Source organism: Alosa alosa, chromosome 3 (assembly GCF_017589495.1).
Source record: "Alosa alosa isolate M-15738 ecotype Scorff River chromosome 3, AALO_Geno_1.1, whole genome shotgun sequence".
NCBI classification, from domain to species: Eukaryota; Metazoa; Chordata; class Actinopteri; order Clupeiformes; family Clupeidae; genus Alosa; species Alosa alosa.
In genome coordinates this window covers 16,235,760-16,253,921 of record NC_063191.1, presented here as the reverse complement: position 1 = coordinate 16,253,921, position 18,162 = coordinate 16,235,760, and the positions used below count along the sequence as shown (strand labels likewise).

Here is an 18,162-nt window from a genome sequence, read left to right as displayed (position 1 = left end):
TTTTAGCCTTCATTTTTTTCAAAGGTTATTAAAAATACCAGTACTTCTAATCGCAATAATTAAACTTTTACGATGCTATTTGCAGATGAACCCAAACTCTAGAATGGTATTTTTTTGTCATATATTATTAACATATGACAGTCTTGCTAAATTTAAACTACCTGCACCTTTTGAGATTTTCGCTCCTTTAATTGGGCAGACACACTATTGACTGACAAAAAATGTAATTATGATTAAGTAAAACTCCAGTATGATTAAGATTGCATACACGCATGCTTGACTGGTTTGAGCTTCTCTATAGCACCATGGTTCCAACAGCCACAAGATTAAAACAAAACCATTTGAAATGTTTTCAAGTTTTAATTTTACTGTAATTAAGCAGTACTAAACAAACAGAATATGCTACAGTACATTTAGGTCTACTGCACTTATCTGACATGTACAGACTTTGGTTAGTTCCACAGCGTCTGTGTGCCCCATTAGTCAAACGCTGACCAACAGTTTCTCATTGTCCATACTGACTTCCAAGATGATTTGATAAAAATGAATTAGATTATCTATTAATAGCACTTAACACCACTGTTCATAGACACCAATGACACTGACAATGACACCTTTCTACACTGGAATATGTGAGTGCCAACATCTTTTTGATATATACAGTCACCTGTAGAATTGCACTTGCAGCAAAGGTCCTTTACACAGATGTTGGAGGAAAAATGACAAGACAATTACCATTATGGCTGAGATATTGTGGGATGCACAAATAACTGACCAGTGACTGTATACCCATTGTAAAGCGCTAACAATTGCATGAATGTGCAGAAATAGAAGAGGCAGAGAAATACTAGGCTAGTTTTGGGCTGGTTGTCATAGCAGCACTAGGTGTCCCACAAAATACAATAGTCAAATGGCATGATTTTGGTGCATTTTAAAATACTTTCTTTTTTAAAACATTTGCTTCATTTAATGTGATTTTGACATTTTCTTCTTTGTGTTAACTGAAGTAAGATAAAGGTAGGACCCCCCCCTGCCCAATAAGGAGTGGAACTAAAGCGCATACCTGTGCATCGTGTAAAAGGACTAGCTCCTCGGCTAACCTAACGTGACTCCCATGGAGTGGATTACCCAACCCAATATGAGCTAAAGCCATAAGCAGAAGGATTCGGAACAACGAAGGCTGGTTCCCCAAAGTAGTGAGCGAGTTCCCGCTGAGAACTCACTGGACTCCCACTGTTTCAACACTGCCTTCAGCGTGGGGCTCACCCTCCTGACTCGCGCCTGTTCCTATAGCCAAAGCACACCCACCCACAGCCCCCTTTTTCCTTCACAGCACCCTCACCCATCCCCACCCTCCCCCTTTCCCTTGCGGCCATGTTCACCACCTCTCAGAAGAAGGAAGTGTCCGATGAGAAGGCCCCAGCCAGGCGGAACTCCTCACGCAACATTACGCAGAACATGCGCTGGGGCAGGGCCTTGGAGTACGGCGCCGGGCGGGGCACACACGTGCGCAGGATCACCTCGCGGCCAGCAGGGGGCGGGAAGTCCGGGATTCCGCCCGCCGACGCAGGCTTCTTGTCTTCGACGCCGCCTGGACGGCCGCTGTCTTCCTCTAATGGGGCCAATAGGGCTGCCTGGGGGGTAGGAGGAGAGATAAGCTTGCGCGGCTACAGGACAGAAATGCTAATGAAGTGAGAGCGCTAAGCTAATCCAAGCTAGGCTAATGAAGAGAGCGAGCTAACCTAAACCTAAAGGTTGCTTCTGCAAAAAAAAAAAAAAAAAAATGCATTTCTCCAACTCACATGGCTCATGCTTAATGAGCAGAGGAGGAGAAAAATATTCTCCAAACCCTTCTCCCTTATTAGTGCAGAGAAAAATATTTATTTTGTACTAAACAAGGCATAATGACAGGGAGTGTGGACGTGCATACAGCAGCCACTTCCCTCTCTAAGCAATTAACAAACGACACTAATTAGAAAGTTGATTACAAATTAGGAAAATGTCTTTTCACATCACCAATTAGAAAAAATAATCTAATGGGCAAGGAGCAGGAGCACAATAAACTAGCAGAATTATGATTCCAAGTGAGCTGGAACAAAACTTTTGCTAATGTGGTACAAATACAGCCAAGGAATAAAAAATAAATAAAAAAGGAAGCAACGGATTGCAAAGAAGCTCTTGTGAGCCGACTTGAATGGAACAACTACAGTAAAAAAAAAACTCTTTCTAGCATGAAACTAACACCAGGGTGCAGGACAGGGACACATGATATTCAAACTCACAAACCTCCATCTCCCCTAGAAAATCCTTGTTACGAAAAGAATCCCCATTAAGATAATGAATGCAGGGAACACAACAGAAATGGTCTGATTATTTCAGGGACAGGAATGTATCTGGGAAGGACAAGAGTGTCGGTGGATGAGCAGCTGGGCAAGAGAGTGAAGGCCGTCACATGCTCCCGTGTCTCCTGCGCAGCGCGTGACGAGAATTGCGTCATCAATGCGCATGTGTGTGTGTCGTGGGGTCGGGGTCGTGTGCTTCCCAATGACGCACGTCTTTGACGCGGGCAAATGTTCACAGAGGAACTTACTTGACAGTCTGGTAATGGTTCCCAGGAACAGTGATCCGACTGAAATCTATGCTAAAGGGTTAGTTAGTAGGGAGAAACCACAGTTATGTTGGGGGGGGGTGGTTACCTCATCATTGAAGTCAGCCACCTTGACAGAGATGAATCAAGCAGCATTAAAAATAACAGAACAAAAAAACAGAAACACACACACACAAAAAAGGTGAAATGGACAGAACGCAGGACAAATAGAAAGACTATAATCTGTCTGTGGTTGAGTTGAAGAGCAGCAAGTCACCAGCTGTCTTCACCCAAACAAACTTGCATGCATGTCTGCATCACACCACACCTCTATGGATCACAATTCAAATCAAACATGCAACTGGGCTGCTTTTCAAAGGCAGACAGTCAAGCCAAGTCAATCTTAGTGGCATGCGTCAAAAGAGTTCTGGTCAAATACAAAGTGTTCCTTTTTTTTTTTTTTTTTTTTTAAATGGTGCATGTTCTCTTCTCTACTCTATTTAACTCAGATTCTTTAACTGTCTCTGTTCCCTGAAATCTTGGCTCCTTTGAAAGGCTGATTTCTAGTGATTTACATGGGATGCTCGGGATAATTATTGCCTTTCTATTTCCAGCTTGACAACTCAAGGGGTATAATTTAACACTCACACTCATGTCGGCCCCAAATGAAAGAGAAAAAAAAGAGCAAAAACTGATTGTGAGAGTTCTAAGCGAAACACATTCAAAGGCTTAGATCTTAGAGGAAATAGTAAAACACAGGGTTTTGCTTTCTGCACACCGGCTGCACAGGTGTCAGTGTTTGGTTTCCACCTAAAACACTCTGAAGGTGGGCAGAGACATGCAAACTTGCTGAGGGATTCTACGAAGGGATTCTACGAAGTGAATAATTTCAGCTGATTTTAACAACTAACACTAATGTTCATTCTTAGCTTCACTGCTGGGTTAAAATGGAGGTTTCTATTGCGTTTAAACCTCTGAGATGGAACCTTTTTAGTAATTTGTTGAGGGTGTTTAATTGCACACTAATGCATTGAGCTTATCTTGGCAATAAAAAAAATATCCTTCTACTGGAAGAAGAAAATCTTATTTTATTGGCCCATTATCTGATGATTACATCAATACAATTAGCTCAACATAAATTGCTTTTATAAAAGCACATTTGTACATATTAGCTAAAACAACTACATGACTCCTGAAGAAAAACAAACTGATGAACCAATATGTAAAAGACTTTCCTTTGAGGTGGCATATGCTGTGGTTCTAACCTTACAACTACAGACATACTGCCATAAAACAAACCTGTCCCCAGTTCCCAAGCTCACTGGCATCAAAGAGATCTGCAGAGACCATCTATTGTGTTACTGTAGACGTGCTGAATAGAGGTTACACCACAACTATATTGACAAAACTTGTGTACATTTAAATGCTATTAAATGCTCCATGTCAACACAACCATCCTGCCACAAACCCATATCTCATACTACTCAACTCGACTCTTAACAGGCAGGCTACTCAAGGCATGTAACTGAAGCATTCCATTCGCTGAGCATATGCTACAACAATTAGCTTCCACTATACTCAATGGAACTGGCTACACAAGACATGATAGCGACACATACATACATTCGGAAAAAAATAGACCAGTCTTTTAAAACTGTTGTTATGCTCCGCAAACAGAACGCTTCAGTTATGTGCCTGGTGTAGCCTGCCTGTAAGAAATAAACCAGTTTGCTTTAACAATACCACCAAATATACACCATCACTGAGGCTTACTGACTATGTACTTTCTCAAGTCTGCACGACATACTAACATTAGCCTTTCCCTCCCTCTGATCCAGAGAGCAGTGTTTTAATGTAGATAGACGTGTTGAGAAATGAGACAAACAACACAGTCGACAGAAACGTGTGTGCTTACTGAGGCGTGCTTACATCAACACTTGGCAAACGTGTTTAATTACCTGCACGTCACATTAAATCATACGGCAGACATCTGCTTATCATTAATTGATTTCATTACTACGACTGTTTGAGCAAAACTCGTTTCATGCGCCGAAATCCATTTCTTCCAGTTTTGGGGTTCCATTTACATTAGAACACCATAATCTCTCACATGTCTTTGTCTTAATTCATATGATTTAACGTAACGGGAAGTGCAGTTAAAACACACCAAGCAGCAAACACGCACACACGCAGGGTTGGGGGGAGCCAGGCAGGTGGTGTGTTGTTGCTCATACTGCAGGAAGATGCATGTAAGCCAAGAGGGATTGCCTCCATCAGGACCGCAATCAAAACGTGCAAATTCTCAATCCCACTGTCCTAACCCACCCCCAAATCCCAAGACAGTTCTGTACGCTCTGCGTGTATGTGTGTTTGTGTGTGTGTGTGTGAGTGTGCGTGTGAGAGAGCTGAGTGATAGAGAAAGAAGGAAAGAAAGAAAGAAAGAAAGAAAGAAATATAGATAGAGAGAGAGAGGAGAGAGAGAGAGAGAGAGAGAGAGAGAATGAAAATGAGTGTGTGAATATGTTCTGACAGTTCCAGGAGATGCTGCAGCAGCCATGTTTACCCTCTGTGAGCTGACAAACAGCTTGTGGATGATGGTGCCGGCTGGGCCTCGTCCCGCTCCCAGGACCGCTACCTCTGGCTCCTCCAGCAGAGAGCTGACAAACCTGACAACACAGACAGAAACAGAGAGAAACTGAGAGAGAGAGAGAGAGAGAGAGAGAAAGATTGCATGATATGGGAGGACAGGAGAGAAACAAACAATGCGAGTCGGACAGGGAGAAAAAAAGGATGACGGTGGGAGAGAGACGAGGTTATAACATTATTAAATAAACAACAAGCGTGAGAAAGGTCCAGTGTGGCTGGAGTGGACGACAGGGAGACCTCAGGTGGATACACCTGCACTGGGACAACAATGATAACGCAATCAGACTCCACAGCGCTACTGACGAAAGGACAAAGCAACCACAGCACCCACACTTGGTTTGGAGCGTCTCCCCCTGCAACAGTGGCTCTGTGCTCCGACACAAATAAAACACTTTCAACACAAACAGAAACACACCGACACACACACACACACACACACACGAACACACACACAAGCACAAGTGGCGTCTGGCTAGTGATGGGGGCCTCCCCTCCCCCGGGGTAGCTCTGGGATGTGCCCCTAATGAGGCTGGCTGTCCTCGGCCGCCTGGCCCCTGCAGTGGCCCCTGAGCGGCCCCTGGGACTAACGAAGTTCCGGAACATTCTCCGGCTGGTGTGGCAGCGGCGGCTCCCGTGGCCCCCGTCAACCCTCGACCTGCCACTCACTGCCACCTGAGACACCGGAGACAAGCCCACCCCCTCTTCTGTCTCCACGCCAACCACTGCCCCAGCGGCCCCAAATAACCCATCTCCACTTATTAGAAGTGTTGTGTGTGTGTGTGTGAGGGTCGAGGGCACTGGGGGAGAGCATTAATAAAGTGGAGAGCAGCGGTGTCTCCATCACACACACACACACACACACACACACACACACACACACACACACACACCAGTCAGTCTATATGTGTGCTGAATGGGGGGCCCTACAAGACTCTATGCAATTTAAATAAGCCCAAGTCCCAATTCAATCTCTGCTCTGTTTACCTAATATGCAATATCACGTACAGTACACCCTCCCAGTGAAAGGGAGCGAATGACGCCATGAAAGAGGGAAAGGGACAGAGTGTTGAAGAGGGCAAGGGAGCTAAAGATAACATACCAATCACATGCAAGGAACACTAATGTTATTACCAATGTGTGAGTGTTCTATGTGAGTGTTTCTATGTGAATCTGAAGTGTTTGTAGATGTGCATAGGAGTGTGTGTGTGTGTGTGCATGCATGGAAGCATCTCTGTATAACATGTGTGTGTGTCCATGAGATATGTGTTTGTATGCATATACACAAAGTTCTGCACTAAGTGTATGTGTGTGTGTGTGTGTGTGTGTGTGTGTGTGTGTGTGTGTGTGTGTGTGCGCGTGTGTGTGCGTGTGTGTACAGTGTGTGCGCGTGTGCGTGTGTGTACAGTATCTGTGTGTGTGTGTGTGTGTATCTGTGTGTGTGTGTGTGTGTGTGTGTGTGTCTGTGTGTGTGTGTGTGTGTGTGTGTCTGTGTGTTTTTGTGTGTGTGTGTGTGTGTATGTGTGTGTGTGCATCTGTGTGTGTGTGTGTGCATCTGTATCTGTGTGTGTTTGTGTGTGTGTGCATCTGTGTGTGTGTGTGTGTGTGTATCTGTGTGTGTGTGTATCTGTGTGTGTGTGTATCTGTGTGTGTGTGTGTGTGTGTGTGTGCTTCAGCTCTGATGTTAAGCCCACCTTTCCAGCTCCTCTTCCTCCTCTCCTTCTCGCTCGCTCTTCCCGATGCCAAACTTGGCTTTAAGGGAGCGGGCCCGGGCTATGACTGCCTCCAGCACCATGACCTGGTTAATGAGATCCTGCCAAGAGAGAGAGACCGAGAGCACACCGTCAGGTAGGGCAGCGGTCCCCAACCACCGGGCCGCGGAACATTCCTAACCGGGCCGTAGCCTACGACATGAGTTTAAAAAAAAATGCATGCAAACTAAACTAAATTTAATTTGCAATGTCACATTTTTACATGGCATAGGCCTATATGCAGTTGTTTGATTGCACGCATGTTTGCATTTTGCAAGGTCTATTTTCTTACGTCTGTCTGTCCCACCTTCAACACTTTTACATATTGCCTTCAGTGCTGCGCAGCCTCAGGTCAGCTCACTTCACTTGATCAGTTCTTGGCGAACGGTATGTCACCGCGAAGTTAGCTAAACTGCTAGAATGAGCAACAAAAACAAGCATCTTTAGCAGGTCACTGGCCAGAGTGTTTGAGTTGAGAGAGCCGCTGCAGAGATTTCTTACAGAAAAAAAGTTGCACATTTTAGTGATGAGGACTGGGTGTCAAAACTCGCTTACCTGTGTGACATATTCGGGTTGCTTAATGACCTCAACCTGTCACTCCAGGGGAGAATGACGACTGTCTTTAAACTGGCAGATAAGGTCGCTGCATTTAAAGCCAGGTTTGATTTGTGGGGACGACGAATGGACCGGGGTGTATTTGATATGTTCCAATGAGTGGGTCCGCAACCCATTTGTCAATATCCCAAATAGTCCTAACTTGTCAGCGCAGGAGGAAGAGCAGTTCATCGAAACTGCAAATGACGGTGGTCTTAAGAGTGTCTATAAGGAAACCTCTCTGGCGGGTTTTTGGATCAAAAACAAAGCAGAATATCCCGAGATAGCCGTAAAAGCGCTGAAAACATTGCTACCATTTCCCACCACCTATATGCGAGGCCGGGTTTTCAGCAATGACTGCAACTAAGACCAAATTGCGCAATCGACTGGATATTTCAAACACACTGAGGGTGTCACTGTCTTCCATCATTCCATAAGCAGGGCTCCCACTGATTATATTCGTAATGCACGTTTAGTTCCCATGTTTTGTTCCCATATTTTGTTAAGCATGTTCACACTTATAGATGTAGCTTCAAGTTGTTCAATATTCATAGTTCATTCATATTCAATTTTTTTTTTCACATGTTTAAGAGATCGTTACCTTCACTGTTCATACATAACTGGAGCTAGTTCTTTTCAAGTAATGCATGCACAACACATATGGAACATGGAACCCCCGAACCTCCCGGTCCGTGGAAAAAAAATAGGAATCAAACCGGTCCATGGTACATAAAAGGTTGGGGACCCCTGAGGTAAGGGGGTAAGGAGGAGGAGGAGGGAGAGGGAGAGAGAGAGAGAGAGAGCACATGGCCTGAAACAAATGACAGAGAGCATATGGAATGGAGGAAGAGAAAGTGGGCAGAGAGGGAGAGCAAAAGAGAGAGAGAGAGAGGGTGATAGAGAGAGAGATAGAGAGAGAGGGTGATGGAGAGAGATAGAGAGAGAGAGAGAGAGAGAGTGAGAGAAAGAAACACTCACCTCAACCTTCTTGTAGTCAGGGCTGGGGTGGCGCAGCAGCTTGCTGGCATGGGAGATCATCTGCTGCATGGCCTTACGCACCGACAAGATGTCCTCCTTGGCCTCTGTGTTTGGGAAGGGCAGCGAGCGGGAGTGGGCAGGAGAGAGGACGAGAGGCAGAGCAAAACAGACAGAGGGAGAACGTGTGTGAGAGAGAGAGTAAGAGGAGAGTGTGTGAGAGGAGAGAACGACAGAAAGAGTGGACAAAACACCATTTCAGCTTTTCAACAGCTCTTCAACATGCACTACTCATTCTCACATGCATACGGTCTCTCTCTCTCTCTCTCTCTCGTACTGTCTCTTCCTACACGACCTCACCTTCCTCCTTGACCTTGAGCACGGCGGCATGCAGCAGGCAGGGGAGCAGGTGCCTCGTGAGGTCAGCTGGTTTCTGCACCGCCAGGTAGTGTAGCACCTATAGGAAGCAGAGAGTGGCAGGGGTCACACATAACAACAGCATCTGGGTGTGCTAGTGTGTGTGTGTGTGTGTGTGTGTTTTGGGTAGTGTAGTGTGTACATGGTGACAGAAGAGGCTTTTCCTTTGGTGGCTTTTGTGGGTCAAGAGTCTCTCCAGAGTAGCGAGAGAGTGTGTGTGTGTGTGTGTGTGTGTGTGTATACTCTGCGCATCTGTGGAAATCCGGCAGAGTTGAGCTGAAGCACTGGTGCTTTTGTGTGGATGACAACAGAGGAAAAGCACTTCTTCAGCAACCCATCTTTTTTCCCTCCGCTCCAAGTGCCTCTTCACGACGCGCCACACCATTGAGCACGTTTGGCACCCGAAATGTAATCAACCGAATCCCCCTGCGTTTACTCATATTTACAGTGTGATAATTCTGTTTTTCAGGCCGGAAAGTTTAAGGTTGCTCTCACTTTCTCTTTCCTTCTTCTTTTTTTTATTGTTTTTTTTTTTTATATTCTAAACTGATGTCCCCAATAACATACAAGCCTTTAGGCTCTCTGGCATAAGGCACAAATTCTCCCTCCACAGCAAGGTGACCTCCTTGTGGCTGTGATCTTGACTGCAATCAGAGGACTGGAAAAATATGAGCGCCTCAGTCATCTCCGAGGACAACTCGCAGGAGGTCGGAGGAGGGGAGGAAAAATGGAAAAAGGGAGGGGTGAGTTGGGGAAAAAAATAAATTAAAATCAGCAAATTAATTCAGACTAAATCCTGCACCTGGAGTTTCCCCCAGCTGAGCCCAGGAGGATGCTGAAGGACGTCGGAGATGACGACCTTCAAGCTGGGCAAGGTTCCCCCGAACCGTTCCTCGAGTCCCGCGCGACGCAACGCCGCGGACCCCTGACAGGGAGACGTTATGCTCTAACCCACTTTCTTCGACACGCATGCACACGCGCTCTCCTGATTGGATGATGGCTGGGTCCACATTCATGCAAAGCTCGGTGACCGCTACCTGCATTTCACCTCTGCCATCTCAAGTTACAGCACACACCCCACCTCCCCCACAACCTACCCCCTTTTTTTAAAGCACCCTTTTTTGACACTAAATATGCAGGCATGTCCTTAGCTAAATTTGTTTTGAAAGCGTTCAACAGGGTGTCCGAAAGTGACACTCCGGAGACGCGGCTGTCCTTCCCTCCCTCCTCCGCTGCTGTTTTCAGGGGAGAGACGATGAGGCAATGCAGTGCAAGGCTTCCAACAAGGAGCGGAAACGGCTGAAATGAACATGGAGATGCTGAGAGCTAATGTTTGGGTTAGTCATAAACAGAATGCAAGGCAGTGCAAAGAAGGGCAGTGAGTCAGTGAGTCTTCGCAATATCGGTATGGGAAAACTGGAATTATTTCAGAAAAATCTAAATAAAACTAAAGAACGTTATTTTGTCTTTTGTCTAAAAGAGACATATATAAGACATAAATTGTTAAACAATGTTGGAGACATTTTGTAAACCTGTGAGCGAGACTATGCTTTCATAATATTTGAGGCAGAAATATATAACATTCCTTTAAAAAAAGATACACATTACAAGGAGTTATTGCGTACAGAATCATATCCAAAAACTCTAACCTTCTCGGCCTCCTTGGTGTCGTCGAAGAGGCGTCGTTGCCTGCGCACGGGTGTAGCCTTGGCCGTCTCCCAGGCCTCCACCCACATGTTGCCCGGGATCTTCATGCGGGCACTGAGGTCGCCCTTGACTACCGTCTGGCCGGCCTCGTTCGTCACCTCCTCCTCCCGCGTAGTCAGGCCAGTACCACCGCAAGTCCTCAGGTGGCCACCAGTGCAGAGGTCAAAGTCCTCCAGGTGGCAGCAGAGGGGTTAAGCGGTGGCCTGACCATGGCTGCGGACTAGAAGGACAATTATGAGGAGGTCATGGAAGGTCAAATGAATGGAAGTGAATGGAGAGCAGAGGTTAAACGGTGGCGGTGACCGATGGCTAGAGGACTAGAAGATGACAGTATGAGGTCTTGTGGATGGCTCCAGGGAGTGAATGGAGAGTGAATGGAGAGTGAATGGAGAGTGAATGGAGAGTGAATGGAGAGTGAATGGACATGAATAAGTGCACACATAGCGGGGCTCAGGTCTCTTTAGTGGCGTGCCGGTGACAGCGCATGAATCACCCAAACTGTGAGCAATGAGCACGGTGAGGGTGTCAGCCACCGCGCTCCAAATGAACTAGCTGACGAATCTCCGACACACACGCACACGCACGCACGCACACACACACTCTCAGCTCCCAGCGTGACCTTTTCTGTCTGTCTGCTGAAGGCGCGCACACTCTTACGGCCAATAATTACCAGCGTGGAGGAGAACAAGACATAATGATCTGAAGTTTTACTAAAGTGAGCCGCTCTCGTGTAATGTGTTTACCAAGAGAAGGGGAAAGGGAAGAGGGACAAGGAAGTAGAAAGGGTGAGGGGGCGGGACAGATGCAGGTGTTGAAATCAGGCCTTGCTCGCTCACACGCTTCCCCTTACACTCACAGACATGGATACTACCCTCTCGCTTGTTTTTTATCGGGAGGAAGGTATTGAGAAGGGCTTGGAAGAGGAGGGGGCGAGTAGGTGTGTGGGTGATGTGGTGGTGGAAGTGGTGGTGGTGGTGGAGGAGAGGGCACTGTCATATCTATAAGCCATACCATTCATCATAACCAAGACTCACTGGCTTCTCTACCCAGAGGGACATGGTAATTAAAGCCAAAATGCCAAATGATGCTTGGCTAAGCACAATTACAGGCCTTCCTCCTGTCTAAATATAGAGGCCATTCTCAGCTAAGGGGGCCATTTACTGCAGACTCCTGCCTACTCCGAGCGCCGCAGTTTTGCCGAGGAAGGGTAGATGGGGCGGCACGCCCGGGCAAGGAAACTGGAGCATTTTGTGGGGCAGTCGAAACGAGCTCATCATCACAGGAGAAAAGAGAAAAGAGAAGAAAAAGAAAAAGAAAAGAAAGGAAGAGAAGAGAAGAGAAGAGAAGAGAAGAGAAGAGAGAAGAGAAGAGGAAATAAAGTCGCACGGCTAAAGAGCTTCGAACTCACTAGTGGCGACAGTAAATGCCATTAGCTAAAATTAAGGGGTGCGGCAGAAAGACTGTGTGATTAGCGCATAATGCGGTGAGGGGGTCCTCCTATCTTCTCTGATGCACGAGAAGCCCTGAGCACCCACCAACGGCATAACAAAAGCAGATCATTTAGCGCCATTAGAAAGAGAGAAAGAGAGGGAGAGAGAGAGGGGCTATAAGAAGAGACTGGATAAAGGGCCTCCAAAAGTTAATAAGCCTCTAAAAATGAAATGAACCGTCACTTCAGCTGCTTGCTGTCGCCTCCCATTCTATACCCATACATCTATTAGTTCCTCCCCAACCACCAAATCAATTAGGACGCGGGCGCATGTGTAGATACTCAGAAGCTTTGAGGCTGGGGCTTTTTCCACCTCTGGGCAAAGAACAAAGAGATTCTTCAGAGGAAGGTCTTAATGACCAAACAAGACACGAAATCTCTTCTGGTAACTTAAAAGGCATGTGGTCACCGCAGATTTGCGGTTTTTTCCCTCTCCCATTGCACTTTAAATAATTGCCTGAACCAGGATGATGAGCAAAATCATTACCATAAATGTTCTTTTAAATCTTAGTGTGTTAGCCCAGTCTGAGTCCTTGTGTAATTGTAATGGACAGTCCAGCTCGTTCTATCTAATTACATGTCATTTAACCTGAACCATCTTCTCTGACAAATAACACAAAAAATACAGGTGAGTTGGCCCTTACTAAAAAAGAAGAAAGAGGAAAAACAAGTCTTCCATCTCAGTCTTCCTTTTCAAAGTAAGCACTCAGTGATTTGCTTACACAGACGCTTTCTGGCTGCACCTGCGTTCTGGGATTCTGCAACTGGGCCACTGGCTGAATGGCCCACAGAACAGTCACATTCCTAAAAATAACACTGGCATGATGGGTACGGGAAGGTAAATGAGCCGTGTCAACTGACTCTATGGCTACCATAAAGATATACCACAGGGCATTACGGCATGCTGATTTGTTAAGTGGCACACTTACTGTAACGTTACAAATTGGAAGCTAAGCCCTTCACCCGTTTTATCCATTTGAAGGTAGCTACTTTGACTGTCTCTATGACCTTTCCTATTGTACTGCTCCTGTAGAACCACTAACCATCTTCTTTGGCTGAGCAGGGCAAGGTTAGGTCATTTTCTCCTTTCTATCATCGTGCTCAAGAGCATCCAAAAAAGGCATACTTCAGTGATCGCAGTGATTAATAAGCTGCACTATAAAAAACAGCTCGCTCCACAGCTCCACATCTCCCAACAAATGTAGTGAGCCTGCATCATTCTCCAGTGACACAATCAGGCGCGTCAGACAGGCCACCACTGTCACCCTGTGCACAATGCCACCTTAACCACACCGCTGCTCAGAAAGAGCCCAATTACTATTTCGAAATGTGGTGTAGCACCACTGACCTCGACACTCTTGAGCAAACTGTGCGGAGCTGAGCCTTAGACCAACCATTTTCAAGCTCAATACTCGACTTATTCTTTAAATCAGTTACTCAATTCTATGCGCATGTGTATAGTAATTCTATGCATTATTTTCTATTGTTTAATGCTTTAGCAAATTGTTCGTAGAGATCAGTTCAAATTTATAGTGTGCGAATTGATACATGCTATTGACATTTTTCATTTAATGTAAGATCTGGTGCTCTGCAGATGGTAAGGACTGTTAAGGATGTTAAGGAGATGTTTGGAGGGTCCCCCACCTTGAAAGACTCCATGTCAGAGAGCAGACAAGCGCTCTGCATGCGGGCACGGAGGTGGGCTCCCTCCGCCGACGTGCCCAGTTTGGCCAACACCTCCGACTGCTCCTCCAGAGTGTCCTCAGTCATGGGCGCAGGCTCCTGCAGATAGGTTGAGAACATGGGAGAGAGAGAGAGAGAGAGATGGAGGGATAGAAAGAAAGAAAGAAAGAAAGAAAGAAAGAGAGAGAGATGGAGGGAGAGAGAAAGTAGAGGGATGGAAAGAGACAGAGAGAGATGGAGGGAGAGAGGGAGGGATAGTAAGAAAGAGAGAGACAGAGAGAGAGAGATATAGGGAGGGATAGAGAGAATATGCATGAGAGAGAGAGAGGAAGGGGGTAGAGAGAATAATTATTATGCAAAACATTATGCAAGAGAGATGGACAGGTAAAGATAAAGGATCGGAAGAGAGAAGAGAGAGGGATGGGGAGGGTTAGATAATAAATGAAGAGATAAAGAGAGAGGAGAGAGAGAGAGAAGACACAAAGAGAGAGAGACAGCAAGAGTGAAGGCAGAAAAAACAAGACAGAGAGACAGTTTCCTTTGGGCTTAGAGCGACTTTAAATGCAGACAGATGTCATCGTGGTAAAGGCAAGTCAAACAGGTGTTGGGGTTGGACCATGCACATCCTCCTGTCTGTTAAGCAGCAGGCCTCCCCATTCATTTAGCTTGTCTCCAGAGGAGCACATCCAACCTCACCCCCTACCTCCTGAACAGCCAAACATGCCTAGTTACCCTCCTATGACGGAGCCCATCATCCACAAAGCGGCTCTAATGTGGCTGAGCCTAGCAAGCTCCAGGCTCAACTCTTTTAGATTATTCTCTCCATCACGAGGCGTCTGCTGCGGTTTAATGACTGTTCAGATGACCCGAGATAGAAGAACATTATGCTCAAATGTAAAATGGAGTGTAATGGAAATGGATCTTTTTTTTTTTTGCTTTGTCTTTTGTGCAACTGCACCATACGCATGAAGTAAAACAATAGAATAGTTTGACTGTGACATTCTATCGAGACAAGCTGTTGTCATGGTAAAACAGCAATACAGCCAAGTCTGCCAGCAAGGATTTAGCTCGTTTTAAATGTCAAAACAATCAGTTTTGTTTTTCACTCATCTTTGCACTTCACATTTCTTCTTTTTTCTTTATTTGTTTCATACGAGTGGTACAGCGCTAGAGTGTTTTTAGCACACCGTCGCCTTGCGTTCAGTCCAATGGCTGAGACAAAAGCCGATCCTGCTGTTTGTGCAAGGCAGGCTGTGCAGCATCTCCTGTGGCTGTAACCAGCTGGATGTAGACAGGTTAGGAAAATGTCTACAGAAAGTGTAGGGAATAGACCGTAGCCTTGCTTTATAGTGAACAATAATGACTAGTTGTGCCTGTCAGAGAAAGGGGTCTCTACTTTCATGCCATTTCTGAATTCCATTACTGATTGTTCTCTTCTCTGAGCGCACTGAAATTCAGACAATGGTTTAAATGTTTCAAGGCGACATCTACTGATATAAAAAAATAAAAAATAAGTGCATGTAAAAATCACCGCAAGTCAACGGACCCTTTCGCAAAACTCTTCAGGGGGGTTGGGTGTTAGGGGGTTTGGCGGGGGATGGGGGTATAAATAGGCCAGACAAGCCTGGAGAAACACCACCTCATCAGGAGACTAATTAAAAGCCGAGAAAGTGAGACTCCAATGCCGGTCGCCTCATTAGACATGAAGTGGCGCCAACGTGCATCTAAAACACCCACATCACCGTGCCATAACACTTCTGTCACACTCACACACACACACACACACACAAACCACCAGCACCCACAAACAACACATAAACATAAATGCGCACTCACTCACACACACACACACACACAGCACAAACACATTAGACATACGTACACTTATTTACACACACACACAACCAGCACAACAACACATACACATCTATACTCACACACACACACAATTTACAGTTGAGAGATGTCAGGACTACATGTGCAGACAGACCAGTGACAGGTCCCCCACCTGAAACCTGTGACGATCAGACAACAAGCAGCAGTGGCAGATGTTCACAGCGCCCAAAACAGCTAAATAGAGAGGCGGGGAGAGAAAGCGAGAGAGCAAGAGAGATGGAGGGATAAAGCATAACGGAAAAAATGGATGTGTGGTGGATTAAGAAGCTTGCAACAGTGCCAGACACAAACAAGTCTACAATAAGAGATGGGGCCATCTGAAGGACCACGGACACTTAATAGACCATTAACACCAGAGAGAGAGAGAGAGAGAGAGAGAGAGAGAGAGAGAGAGAGAGAGAGAGAGAGAGAGAGAGAGAGAGAGAGAGAGAGAGAGAGAGAGAGAGAGAGAGAGAGAGAGAGAAAAAGAAAGAAAGAAAGAAAGAAAGAAAGAAAGAAAGAAAGAAAGAAAGAAAGAAAGAGAACATGATGGACATGGAAATGATGGCCGCCGGATGCAGTTGATGTTAATGGTGAGGGCATAAATGCTGACTGCCTACATTTTGATTTCATTTTACATGACTCCCAATGCCACTCCCCATACGTAGACGTGAGGCCCATGGGGTCAGGGGGCCCTGAAGCCCAAGCTTTTGCATGGAATCATTGCCTCAATATCAACAAATCAGGATGTAGGCTATGAATCTGATTGAATGTAGTATTGACCATCCCCAAAATGCACCAGAATACAGGAAATCACATCAAACAAATTAAAAAAAAATTCTGGGGGAGGACCCCCAAACCCCCCCTCCCACATGTGCGACAATTATTGGGGGGCCCTTAAAGGAGAATTCCAGTGTGATATTGACCTAAAGTGTATTGAAACATGATACCGAGTGTGAACCTGTCTCATAGCCCATCTCGGCTTGTCCCCTGCACTCCAAAATCTGGCGCTAGTTAGCCGATGCTACCAACAGCTTTTTCAATAGTGGTGCTTCGGCATCGGGCTAGCCATGCAAATAAATCACTGTTTTACACCCATTTACGAGGCTCAATGTATCTCCACACTTCATTGGTAGACTTCGAGGGCCCTGACATTTAAGCGAGACATTGAGAACTTTGAAAAAGCACTGGTAGTTTACTTACAAGACGATTTATACAGACAGTATCTTCACGAAGTTTAGCGTTTGCAGCCATCGTGACTAAATCCAAGATGGCTGCAAACGCTAAACTTCGTGAAGATACTGTCTGTATAAATCGTCTTGTCAAGCCGGACAAGCCGAGATGGGCTATGAGACATACGTTCACACTCGGTATCATGTTTCAATACACTTTATGTCAATATCACACCGGAATTCTCCTTTAACACATCTGGGCCCAGGGGCCCGAAAGTTCATAATCCGCCCATGCACCCCCATATGTAGGCGTGATGCACCCCCCCATACATAGTCGTGATGCACTTCCCCATACGTAGATGTGATGCACCCCCCCCCCATACGTAGTCATGATGTACCCCCCCCATACGTGGTCATGATGCTCGCTCTTCTACCCTTTGGTGCATTGGCTCGGGCTCTGTCCTGTCCTCAGCATCTCCGGGATTATTGATGAAAAACCATGCTTTCATTATGCAGAGGGGTCAGTCGTTAGCCTTCATTAGCCCTAACAACACAGGGCGCCTGTATAATTGATGAGGTGGAGGTGGATGTGCCCACGTACACTAACACACACACCGTCACTCAGACAGCTGGGGCGAAAAGGCGAGAGGCACAGTCCAAACCCCCGCGATCGATACCAGGTGTCCTTGTGCGCATGAAACGATGGGGGCTTGTTGTGGGACTGCAGTGGTGTCGTCTGGGCCTGTTGTTGTTGTTGTTGTTGTTGTTGTTGTTGTTGTTGTTGTGACAGCACATGATAAAGTAGGATTAGCCTCAGAAGTATGCACTTCGCTCTGAATTTGTTTCCACTGCCAACAAACCTATGGCGCAGAAGAGGCCTCCAAAGGTTTAGGACTGATCAAAGGACATTATTTATGATAAATGAACGCAGAAGCAAGCAGTCTAACAATATGGTGTTCACACCACACAAAATATCATTCGTATCAATCTGGACTACCAGCCTTGTCCTAATTCAAATATTCACTCTCTGTAAAAAGGTTATCGCTTCAGTACTCCTCTACACAGGCTCTAACTAAGTAGTGTTAATTGTTGGCGGGGGAGAGGATAGAGAGCTAGGCGGTGCCAAATGCATTCTAAATTGAGTTCTTGCCTGCATCCAAACTCTGCCGCAGTGATAAAATACAAAGTTGTTAATGATGTAGCCTGATGTTGGGCAGTGAGAGGTTGGTAGACTAATTCCTTTCAGTTTTTGAAGACATTTTGAGTGCT

The 18,162-nt window shown here is 45.9% G+C and overlaps 1 protein-coding gene across 1 annotated transcript in view; it reads right to left on the bottom strand.

Annotated features, from left to right (window-relative positions):
• Positions 1–347: 347 nt before the first annotated feature.
• The window catches only part of rab3gap1 (RAB3 GTPase activating protein subunit 1), a 33,200-nt gene continuing 15,385 nt past the window's right edge, over positions 348–18,162 (bottom strand). Inside the window, 9 exon segments of the mRNA XM_048238843.1 lie at positions 348–1,634; positions 2,697–2,717; positions 5,151–5,253; positions 6,925–7,043; positions 8,554–8,657; positions 8,911–9,007; positions 10,617–10,781; positions 10,783–10,812; positions 13,769–13,945. Of these exon segments, the coding sequence (XP_048094800.1) occupies positions 1,389–1,634; positions 2,697–2,717; positions 5,151–5,253; positions 6,925–7,043; positions 8,554–8,657; positions 8,911–9,007; positions 10,617–10,781; positions 10,783–10,812; positions 13,769–13,945 (1,062 nt within the window). The 3' untranslated portion in view covers positions 348–1,388.